The 12,174-nt window shown below is 39.3% G+C and overlaps 1 protein-coding gene across 1 annotated transcript; it reads right to left on the bottom strand.

The window, feature by feature from the left end:
• Positions 1-793: 793 nt before the first annotated feature.
• On the bottom strand, positions 794-5,222 carry LOC135630774 (OVARIAN TUMOR DOMAIN-containing deubiquitinating enzyme 1-like). The gene is made up of 8 exons (XM_065137946.1): positions 4,764-5,222; positions 2,842-2,907; positions 2,647-2,730; positions 2,418-2,540; positions 1,517-1,569; positions 1,364-1,413; positions 1,204-1,301; positions 794-1,048 (listed from the first exon to the last, which is right to left on the bottom strand). The coding sequence occupies exons 1-8, from the start codon at positions 5,220-5,222 to the stop codon at positions 794-796; spliced, it is 1,188 nt and encodes a 395-aa protein (XP_064994018.1).
• Positions 5,223-12,174: the final 6,952 nt, after the last annotated feature.

Below are 12,174 nucleotides of genomic sequence, written 5' to 3'. Positions count from 1 at the left end.
AATTTTTAAAAGAATATTAAAATCTTTGAATTATAAGAATGAAAGAGGAAAAATCCCATTATATTCATTATTCTCTCATCTTCTGATTATGTTTGCTAACGCGGCCTATCATTATTCTCCTCCACTATATTAAAATTATAGTATACAATTTTTGTTTAATAATTTTATCCCTATGTTTTATATTTGTATTCTTTAGAAAAATATTAGACATGTGGTCCGATTTCTTGATCAACCATTGATAGAGTGATGCGATATTGAAGGAGCTAATGTTCTGTTTTGTTTCCAAAATCCAACTAAATCAGATCTTGTTCCCGTAGTTATTATGATTTTGAAGTCTAAAAATAAAAAAAAACAATGAATGCAAACAAATGTATTGTGAAGGATACGAATGTTGCCGCTGGTCGAATATAAGCTTCATCAGAAATAGCAGGTCTCGGTTGTCATTCGTTTCTATACGATCGAAAGCTCAGATCTCGCTCTCATTAACCGAGTAAGCCTTGGAACACGACTTTAATTATGTGATGATAATAAGGCGATCGCCGGCTGACAAAAGCAAACACCAATAGTCAAGGCTAGTATGTTTGTGCTGTATGCGTCAAATGCGAATCACCACTTACGAGTAGATGGATGCCCAGGAGCGATTCATTTGGCATCACATGGAGATAATTCCCCCCTCGTCCGACTCTGATCCGATGTAGCAGTCTGCAGCGACGCGAAGGATGATGGTAAGTGCAAACCCATCGACGAACAACATCGGGCAGATCGATAGCAAACACACCAAACCTGTAAGAGATCACTTTGGGTAGAGGATGTCGTAGTGGCCAGGGCGATACAGCAAGGTCACGCGCGGCACCGGTGGGTTGCCTGCGTCGGACGCACTGCTCTGCATCGGAATGAAGTCGTGATGTTTTGGCGTTAAGTCGCCGGAGCTGGATGTGCTCTGGTCAAGACACTCCACACGAGTCGGCACGCCTAATGCATCACATAGAGCTGTGATGTGCACATGGTCGCAGTCCTCCCCCATCATCTCCACCGAGTCCTGGCAGAACTGCGAGCAAGATTGAAACAGTGAATCATTGTAACCAACAAGGTTTGACCACTCGTTCATATCTGATTAATGCACATCCGATTGATACTGGTAAAGATGCACCAGAAATGCTACTCTTGATGTATGTAACAAGGATGAGAAGTCACAAATATAACCTTGGCCATGCCTGTACTTTCTACGCCAGCAAACGGCGCAAAAAACTCTGCTCTTATGCGTAATTCGCCAGAAGTAACCATCCTGAAGAACAAAACAACTGCCAGAAATTTTGTTAGAAGAAAGAGATCCTATTGTACGGTCTGGGACCGATTTCCTCACCAGTATCTGAAAACATTTGATCACAGCTCTTCTCCAGAAGCAACTCGTGACTGCAAATGCAGAACGAGCAAGTTCATTAGATGTTTACCTTTATATGATATCTCCCTTTTTCTGGGTGGCTCATACAAGACGATGTTGCAGTCGAAAATCTACCTGATTGAATTGTCGTTCTCTTGAATAACACTTTTCAGCAGATCAATGAATAACTGAGATAATAGTCATAGCTGTCAGCAAAAAAACATTCATAGCAGGCTTTTCATTCATTTTTGAAATAAATTTCATAATGAAGAATTCAGCAGAACACAGTGTAGTATGAACAAACATACAAAATCCATTCGATGGTACTCTCTGATGTTCACTTAAGATACTTCAGGAAGCGTAAGTGGTGATGCCAATTCAAAAGATTGACAAAGAATGACAGAAGGTGGGCCCGTTGAAAGCGATTAGTGATGAGTAAATTAAGATAATAAATAATTTACCTTAAAAATGAATTCAGATCAGTTCAAAATTGAGGCTGATCAGATTCATTCGTTCTGACAAATAGCAGCAAGACAGCTGTTAGAGAAAACTCTAAGAAAGGTGAAACCAATCCATAGGAGACCTGATTGGACTTTCATAGGTAGGCAAAGAACAGCATGTCTGCTGTTCATTATCTACAGTCAGAAAGGAGAAAGGTAGAAGAAATGAGAAAAAAAACAAATACGAGAAAATAGGATAAGGATCAACCACTGACCCAGACTAGATCGGCCAAACAAAATATAAATTCGTGTAAGTAGGTGGTGGCTGAGTACCCCATCAACCAGTACGTATGAAGGCCATCTGATATGATTCCAAGTTAACTTGACGACATGCATTGAGTTACAGGAAATACCAGACAGGGAGATCTAAAAAAATCTTATATGCTTTATTTGTTTCGAAAATTTGACATGATACATCAATGTATGCCAGTCACGGAACAGAATTTGCTTCAGTTAGTGTACTCAGTACCAGCATGCATGGAACAGAAAGAAGAATTAATGAAACAAAAGTGAAGAACCGAAGTGACAAAGCTTACTGAGAAGATTTCACTGATCCTATATTCTTGGTCTCCCAGAACTAGCTGTGCCTTCCTACACTGTTCAATATTTGCAAGAATGCGATCAACCTCGGCTGTGTCTTGTGTTTCCAATATATGTTCCTAATCGCACGACACATAAACATCACTAACTCATGCTAGAAGCTTTTGCTGAGCTAACAAATCACAAAGGCCACAAGAACTTCCTAGTAATTTTGAAAGAAATTACCAGATAGGAGAACATAAAACTTCGATAGAAACAATTTCCATCTTTTCGTACTCGCCTCAGTGCAGCATAGTTGTCATAAAGGAGCTGCAAGTAGCAACATATTTGACGCAAACAAAATTCAGTCGAAGGTAATGCTTAATGATTATCAATGGATAACGAACAGAGCAGCAGTGACTGTTGAGTCATTCCATGAACCTTGATTTTTGCCTGAATGATGGGGCTGCCTGATTGAAACTCAGCAACCAGTGAGGAAAGAGGTTCCTATGCACTCAGAAGATAAGAGTTGGCTTTTACGTGACAACAACATTGTATAACATAATACAACATATCTTAGAATATAATTATTAACAAAAACATCAGTTAATTCATGATGTAACACTTCAACACCTAAACAGTTTCATAACCAGCTACTTGCAATTTCAAGACTAAAATGTGTGTGCAAATATTTTGCAATGTCTTAGAAATAGAAGCATGGAAATAGATACTGACATGCAGACACGATATGATCCAAATTAGCTAAAATTGATCAATCTCAACCAGACTTAGTCGATTTTAGCTAATTATTTCAAATTTAAGACTCAAAAGAAGGAACGAAGAGGAGAGGGGTAGATGGGAATAAATAAAAAGGATAAGCAAGGTGAAAAATTGAAGGCAAAAGAGAATCCTATGAAGCAAAATAAAGAAGACATTGTTATTGTCTTATTTGATACTCAAATAGAGAATGTTGTATTCGCTACTCACTGCAATCATTTTTTTTACCGTCCGACAATTCTGCGATGCCTGTTGTCAATTACTGATACAATGGAGAGAAAAGGATACTGGGAGAGTGAGAAAGGAAGGAAAAAAAATTAGTAACCTTTGAGGAAATAAGCATCACCATTTTATATAAAAGGAATAACATGGGCTTGCTGATTACATTCTCTTTAAAGATGTCATTTGATAAATTTTTAGTATGACATACATAATATACGTTCAATATATCAATATCTTTGTATGATATGATCAATATTTTTTTTTAATGAAATATGCTTCATCACGCCTAGACCTCTTCCTTGCTGACTCAAAATTATTTTGGAATATCTCAGTAACAGATCAAACTAAAAAAAAATCAAGTTTTTGTACTATAAACAAATGAAGTCAAGACTAAGAATAGCTTATATTTACCTTAACATGCCGTGATGCTTGAGTAGATCAATCATAAGTCTAAAACTAGTTTGTTGAAATTTTATGTTCTGTGCTTTCTAGTCTTTCTACCATCTATTACAACAAAAAATATTTTATGGATATCATAATATTTAATGTGCCTTGGACATACCTTAACTGCAAGCAGAAAATTACAAGATGTGCCACCATTGAGATTATTGAGCGAGATTAACTCAAGGAATCACATATCAAGAAGAATCCAGTAACAACAAGCAAAACTTAGATCTTGGAACTATTGTGGAAAAATAACTAGTGGTCCGAAAAAAGACTAGTTGGGGGCTTTGCGTGTAGCAGAACGGCCCAAATCTAACTACTGGTCAGAAAAAAAAAAAACAAATTAGGGGATTTGCATGCAGCGGATACATGTTAATAGATAATTGTTTCTTGCACGACATGAAAGGATAAGAATTCCTGCAAATATACTTAATGTAAACCAACGCAGCATGGATACTCTGAAGATTGCACTAAAGAGTAGCAAAAGCCTGACGAAACTAGAAATTCATTTTAATTACACAATCTTGAAAAGGAACCAGAGAACAAACAGGAACAAGCTAACATCACAGCTTGCACCATTGGAATCCACTACATATAAACTTTCAATTGATATTGCCAAGCTAAAGAAGTCAAGCAGCAAGGATCCTACTGATGTGATGCACAGTTCATCCACCATCATGGCGCAGAGCTTAGATAGATGTAGTCAGAGCATCGCTAAATTACACCAAACTACATCTTTGGCTGCTAATTTAAGAAAAATATGAGGTAGGATCCTAAAATGGGTAAAATGACTCTTCCATGAGTTTCGGAATGTACACGAACTACCAAGAATGCGGGACTAAACAAGCACAGTCTCGAGTGATCCAAGGATAAAAGACTAAAGAAAGATAGGATCCAAAGGGGCAGGGAGATTCGCTCACCTTGTGGCCAACGCACGCGTTGTCGTCGGCGACCTGATCGCCGACGTCGGGAAAATTCTGAATGAAGTCTTCGGGAAGATAGGGTTCATAAATGTCGATGAATTTGTTCGCCAGGTTTCTGATTGGGGGAGTCACGCTGGGTGCGTCGGAAGGGGCACCGGTTGAACTCCCCACGTTTCCGATTGGGGGAGTAACGCTGGGTGCGTGGGAAGCGGTACCGGTTGAACTCGCCACGTTTCCGATTGGGGGAGTCACGCTGGGTGCGTCGGAAGAGGTGCCGTGTGAACTCTCGATGAAGTCTCTGAACTCGTCCTCCCCCATCGAGGAGACGGTGACGTTGACAACGTTAGTGGAGGAAATGAACGACTGGCTAGTCACCATCGGCTCATCTCCTTCTGCGCTGCTGCCACTGCTGTTGTCGTCGTCGGCGACCTTCTGCTTCTTCGAGGACACTTCCATCGCCTTCTTCCCCTTCGCCGCCAAGTCGCCGAATCTTCTGCCGGTCTGTTGGCCTCAAGAACAAGAAACGGGAGGAGGGAAAAAGACACCGAAGACGGACAACAGTAGTACGAAACCATAACATCCATTTTAACCGTTGGCTGCTCGGTGTGACTTCAAAGATTGGCCGAATTCTTCAAGTTTGAGGATTTCCCGCCTTAATTTTCAAAAAAATTTATCAAATGTCAAGTCCCAATTTAAAAAAATATTCATAGAGTGTCTTAATAACATGAAAAGATCATTTTATCATCAAATCCGTTGTCTTCTTTTCCCTGTGCCACCTCCACCATCGTCCCTATACGTTTGTCAGATCTAGAGACATTACGAGTATAGGTATGAGCACCTATTAATTCTAGTCATCCTCGTTGGATCTAATAGCATCGTGCACACGAAAGGGGGTGACTTGTGGGTCTAAAGTTAGGACTTAACAAGAGATTTTTAAACTTGTGAATTTTTCTCAAAAATTTATCCTAAATGTCTTATGCACATAAAGTATTCAACAATTTAAAGGTTTTGATAGTTATTTATTTAAATTTAATAAAGGATGAACACGAGGTTTCGATTATTGATAGTAATATGTATATTTTATATAAAAAATTATCATATGAGATTTTAAAATTTAACATAATATAACTGACAAATTCACTAGTATTATAGGATTGACAATATTATTGAGTTGTACTTACTTTAATTGCTTCAATAATTTTATTAATAAAATTCATAAATGGCTTGTTCATAGTCCCTTTTTTATTATTTATTCGATACTTGATGAGTCTCATATAATCATAAATGAAGTGTTGGAAATATATAATCATACAAACTTGGCTATCTGCTTTAAGAAAAAAAAAAGCATACAAACATAATCAACCAATATTGAAATATAAATTTAAGACATGTGAAGCTTCGTTATGGCATATGCATATATATATATATATATATATATATATATATATATATATATATATATATATATATATATATATATATCACACTAGGATGAGGAAAAAGGAATCTTTTTTTTTTTTTTTGTTAATCGTGTGCAGTATGCCCAAGTTTTCTGAATAGGTTGCTTCTTGCTAGTGTTACATTTTATCTTTTTTTTTTCCCACATTTGTGGATGGTTTAATAGTGTGCCATGGGATTCAATGATTTTGGTCTGAGTACTGATCTTAAAATTTTCTAATTCAAAATTGTTGGTTAAAAATAAGATATACAGATTTTGATTAAAAATAATAAATCAAAAGATAAAAGTTAGAAAGATATGTAATAGTTGTCTTAAATAAAATCTTGTCCCTCGTACGAGAATCATAAAAAAAAATTTATCATAAAATTCAACCAGTAATATCTCTCATATGAGTATGATTAAAAAAATAAGAAATATTATTTAACTAATAATATCTGTATGAGTAATTTCTCTGTTGAGAGATTATGTTATAGTTCTGATCAGATTTTGATTATGGTTATTGACTAATAAGAAGGAGGTTTACTTATTGCAGGATTTCTTAATAGATGATCTTGATGAAAAAGATGATCCTAATTATTTATACTAGATCCTTTGTTTTTACTATAAATAGATAAATGCTCCTAAAAACTTAATACAATAGTATATGATATAATATGAACCGAGATTCAATATCTATTCCCATATATAATCACTTAGTAGTCCCATGAAGAATAGAAAATGAGAATAATATGAGTCTATTTCTTTTTACATATCATGCTGATTTAAACTATGAAATGCTTTCTATGAATCAAATAAAGGATCAAACTATGGAATTCTTTCTATGAATCAAATAAAGGTATTCTGAATGGCATCAAAAGATATGCTTATCAAATAGTTGATCTATTATTATTTGATTTTATATTTTGACATTAAATTTATTCTATATAATAGCATGATTATATTTTTATATTTACAATTGGCATTAGAGCTAGTTGTTTTGAAATCAAATACCTTATCGTAAAAGCATATAGCTTTATTTTATATTTAGATTTATTTGTGAGCACCTTTTACTTGCGAAAGGGGATTATCGGTCTAGTTGTTTATCACATCCGCTCTAGTCGCTTGCTTATGAGCATTAGATGTTAATTTGTGTTAACAATCATGGGCGACTTAGTGTCTATGATAGGGATGTTGTTGAGGCTACTATGGATGGCGTTATCGTTAGAGTTGTGATGATTGGTCAACGACCTACTATGATTACTCGACCAACTAGGATGTGATGGCACTATTGCATGCTATAGAGTCATCGCTATTGCAGGAGGCAACCTAGTGGAGGGCGACAGCCCATTGTGTTTGCCAATCTTACCACAAGCAGCATAATAAAAGCATGGTGGGATCCCTATTGTGGGTGGATGCTATAACTAACATGTGTTATGTGCAGCAGCCCTAGCGGTAGACAGAAGTTCGATAGCTGGCCCTTTTGGTATGTTATAATAATGGCTGATGATAGGCAATGATAGCGGAAGCATAGCGGCGATGATTAATGTGTGTAGTAGCCCAGCAATAAACGACAACCTTCAACAATAGTTGGCTCTGTCATGGTGCGCCACTACCCATAAGTAGTGGATAGGTTACGGTTCTTGCGATGGTTGAACACTATGCGATGGCGGATGATGATGCACGACATGCGATGACGACTAGACTGAAGGTTGTGGGCCTTACTATGGCGGTTTTTTGGTAGGCAAGGTCTTCCTTCTTAGGTTTTGGGCACTAGTGAACTATCAAGGACTTAGTTGGTTTTGCATAAGTCATGCAGCACCCTTACGTGTTCGTCCGCAAATGTCAGTCTCCCCGAAACCTCCTATGGTCTCTTAGGATCTACAAAAGAGAAAATATGTTAGAGAAAGTACCTTACTCAGGATCCATAAGTAATTATTTTAGGAAATACTTTATAACCAATATAAATTACAAACAAACTTCAGCTCTGAACGATCGCACAATAAAGGATAAAAAATAGTCCACTATAAAGCAAAATCTGCCACAAGTATCTATATGACACAACCTTTATTTACAAACCTAAAATGACCACCAAAGCTAACTAAATTTGGGTTGTTAAGCCTTCGATTGTCCCTTCGTATGTTGTACAAAGCATGAACAAACCAAAAGATATAGACATACATGAGCATTATATTAAACACTCTATTTATAGTTTTGTCTATGACAACCTCCCCCACTTATTCCTTCGACATCCTCATCGAAGCCTTTGCTGACACTGCAACTCCTTGCCTTTGCTGAGTCTTCAATCTTCTACTCTAATTACAATGTGTCTCTTGGCTCCCAATTGCTCTCCGCTAGTGTTGTTGAGTAGTTGAACTTTTGATCCGTCATGCTGCTTCAACTCACCAATGACTCTAACTCTAATGTGGGGTTGGCTGAGTTATGTTGATCCCTGTTGGTTCTTCCCACGAATCCTTCAAATGAAGGAAAAAACTATCCTTACTATGAGCCAATCTCTCAAATGCCTCATGCTGCTTGAATAGGGTAGATGCTTGTTGGAGCTTTAACGAGCATTACCTCATAAAATTTTGAAGTTTTGGATTTTTTCTCCATAAAATTTACCCATTGACTCTTCTTTCACTTAGTTATTACTTCCAAGTAGATTCACATCACTTCCACTTGTTGAATCTCAGATTTTGATGATGAAACTAATTGATTGTGTTTAAATGTTTGACTACATTTTGAGTGATACAGGTCTACTCGATCAGGATTAGACAATTAACGCAGGAGGAATTGACGTTGCGTCGGAGGAGATCACGTTAGGATATTGGATGGCAGAAGGCTTTGGGCGTCGGGCATCGAGCCAAGGAGAGCGAAATTGCGCCAAGGATATCGGGGTTGCGGAGGTCAACCGCCTATTGGGCAACAAGCCGCAAGAGAGGACGATGCACCGAAGAATCGGACGAAGCGCCAACCAATGACGTGCCGGGCAACAGAATGTCAATTTGCGTTATAATAATTGTCTAGATCGGAGTAGAGTGTTTGCTTGTGTGTGCAGGATTAACTACGATAACGACAAAGACATAAAGCAAAACAAAGTGCCGGAGTCAAGCGCGAAGGATTCGTTGGGAGTTCGAGAGTTCGACGGAAGTCCGAAGGTTCATCGGGAATGCTGCCGGAACTAACCGAGAATGAGTAGGGAGCTTGCCGAAGGGTTTTTCGGAAGCTCGCCGGAAGGTTCATTGGAAGTTCGCGGAGCTCACCGAGAAAGATCGGAGCTTGCCTAAGAAGCTCGTTGGAACTCGCCGAGATCAAATCGTGAAGTCTACGAGCTTGCCGGGAGTCCGCAGAATGGTTTCCGAGAGTTTGTCGGAAGACCGCCGGAAGTTCGCCGGAAGCTCGTCGAAAGAAGTCTTGACTTGCAGACTTTGTAATAGCTTAGAAAATGTCTTTAAATTCGTAGTTAGCACGTTAATTAGGGTTAGGATTAGGTGTTAATCCTATAACCCAAGTAGGGGCCAATTGGGCCCGAGTTCGGACTGGTTTGTGCCAAGTTTGGAGCCCAACCAGTGAGCTGATAAGAGCCAGGCGGTGGCACCGCCTTGCTGGGCGGTGGCACCGCCCAGCACCCGAGAGCTGGGCGGTGACACCTCCTGGCTGGGCGGTGGCATCGCTTGGCTGGGCGGTGGCACCTCCAGCAGCGGGAACCCAAAGAGAATTCAAATTTTGAAGCCCAAATTTGAATCCTCTTGAGGCCTATAAATACCCCTCAAATCTCAGCTGAGAGAACAACTTTTTGAGCAGCAAGTGTTTGAGAGAAAAGCCTTAGAAAAGTGTTAGCTTGTCTTGTTTTCAATTTGCTAGTGTTCACCTCCTTCTTTCTTGTTGAAAATCTGTAAGAGAGTGAACCGCTTGTAAAAGTTGTAAGAGGGGTATTCACCCTTCACTTTCAAGAGATTTGCTAGTGGAAGGTGGAAGCCTCATCGAAGAGGGGCCTCGCAAGTGGATGTAGGTCACTTGACCGAACCACTTTAAAAACGGCGTAATCTCTGGTTTGCATTTCTTATTGTCATTTACATTACTGCAAATCTTCTTACTTGCTTTGTTTCATCATTACCTTTGATGCGCAACTTTAAGAATACGCTTTCAAGTTAAGCTTTTCAAGTTCCGTTCTTATCGTACGAAGATTTTACTAAAACCGAAGTTTTAATCCGCTGCACTAATTCACCCCCCCCCTCTTAGTGCCACTCCGATCCTAACACCACTTTCGATTGATATTCTATTGGGAAATGAAGCAGATAATCTACTCTCAGTAGCACTCATAACCATTAGTTAGGATTTGACAACTATTGTCTTCCATTTGGTTTCTTTGAAGGGTCTTTGAACATGTGCAGAGCTCCTCTGTTGGATAAATAAGAGAATTGGGATACTCAGTTTTGTCCATTCTCTTAAGAGTTGAGAAGACAAAGGTTATTTGACTTCGCTCACCTCATCGAGGGTTGTACTTCATGCATCGAGCTGGTTACTGGCCTTCGCCTATTCTTTGCTCACACTTCTGAATCGCTTGAAGTGTTTGCACTCCTTGCTTGAGTTAGTTGCTATGATCACCTTCTCAATGCCATCGAATTTTTGGAATGTAGGATATTTTCACCCCAACTTAGAGTAAGTCTTTAATAGTTTTGGTCGCCTCTAGGATTGTACCGCCTTCTTCATCAACCCTACCAATAACTCCACTGAGTAGCAAAGGTATAGCACCATATACAACCTGCTTCGTTCATTGGTCATGCACTCTTGTATCAACCCGAAATTTGTTAACACTAATCTTGCGAAGTTCCCTAGCCTCTGTCCTTTAGCTTTGTCTTAGTACTTGGAATTTACCTCTGTATTCTTTATCTCCTCGACCCCTTTCACAACCAAGCGCTCTCCCCCCCATAAGAGTAAGGGATCAATGACTCTACGGAAATCCTACCTCTACAGTACCATGGCACTGTCATGCCCATGACTCTACTATTCGTCTCCTCGCATCTACATCCATTTCTTCACGATCGGAAGATCTGCCTCTATGGTACTATGGCACTTCTCCGAGTCTACCTCTATTCTAACCAATGCTTGGTTTTTAGGTTGCTAAGTCCCTCTGGACTCATCGTCGCTTCTTCGCCCCTTTCGACCCTCTCCTTCAACACCTCTATGTTCTCCAAGTAGTTCCCCTTAGTCAATAGAAAGATAAATTGTAACTCTAATGCATGGTCTCTGCTATCATGTTGTAGGGTTCACACCGATTTTATTTTCCTTAACTTCCTTGGTAGTAATATTCATTTACTCGATCTCGTCCTCTGACTTATCGGGCTTCCTTAAGCAAATATGAGCTTTGTAGCGGTCTAACTCTCTAGCTACTCTGATCACACCTCTGTATGATCGAGTCCCTCCCATGGGACATACTGGTACTTGCATTCAAACTTTTCCCTTGGTAGTACACAACCCTCATATGCTGATGACTAAGGCTTTCATCCGATGCAAAATTCGATGCACGCACGGAAGACCTGCCTCTGTGGTACCATGGCCTTCACTCCTTGAATCCATAGCCCTTTTTGCTATCGTATTGTTCATCGAAGTGGAGCTTCTAGTAGCTCCCGATCATACTTTTGTATGATATAGTCCCTCATGGGCCTAGATTCGTGTGTATCGCATTGCCACGAACTGTTCCACCATGATCCGCTGCACCATGTCACCTCTTGGTGAAATCTTCATTGCATTCTGATCCTTGTGGGATGAACTCGGATTATGATCCTTCCTAGTGACATCCGCTACACCATGTTGCCTATGCCAACACATCGTAGGGCCTTTTCCACATTCGATTATGTTCGCTTATTCGACAATCAACCTTCTTCCACTCGCTCTTGGGTCACACCGAGATGAAACACTGCTCTAGGACAGTCCGTCGCCTAGTAGCTCCCAAAGTCCATCGACTTTGTT

This window comes from Musa acuminata, chromosome BXJ3-2 (genome assembly GCF_036884655.1).
Source record: "Musa acuminata AAA Group cultivar baxijiao chromosome BXJ3-2, Cavendish_Baxijiao_AAA, whole genome shotgun sequence".
In the NCBI taxonomy this organism is placed as follows: Eukaryota; Viridiplantae; Streptophyta; class Magnoliopsida; order Zingiberales; family Musaceae; genus Musa; species Musa acuminata.
This window is presented reverse-complemented; position numbering and strand designations above follow the sequence as displayed.

Coding starts and splice junctions, on each gene's coding strand:
- LOC135630774 (XM_065137946.1), bottom strand. CDS start 5,222: ATGGAAGTGTCCTCGAAGAAGCAGAAGGTCGCCGACGACGACAACAGC. Junction 2,731..2,841: donor TCATTCAGGCAAAAATCAAG/GTTCATGGAATG, acceptor TGCTACTTGCAG/CTCCTTTATGACAACTATGC. Junction 1,049..1,203: donor AAAGTACAGGCATGGCCAAG/GTTATATTTGTG, acceptor TCTTGCTCGCAG/TTCTGCCAGGACTCGGTGGA.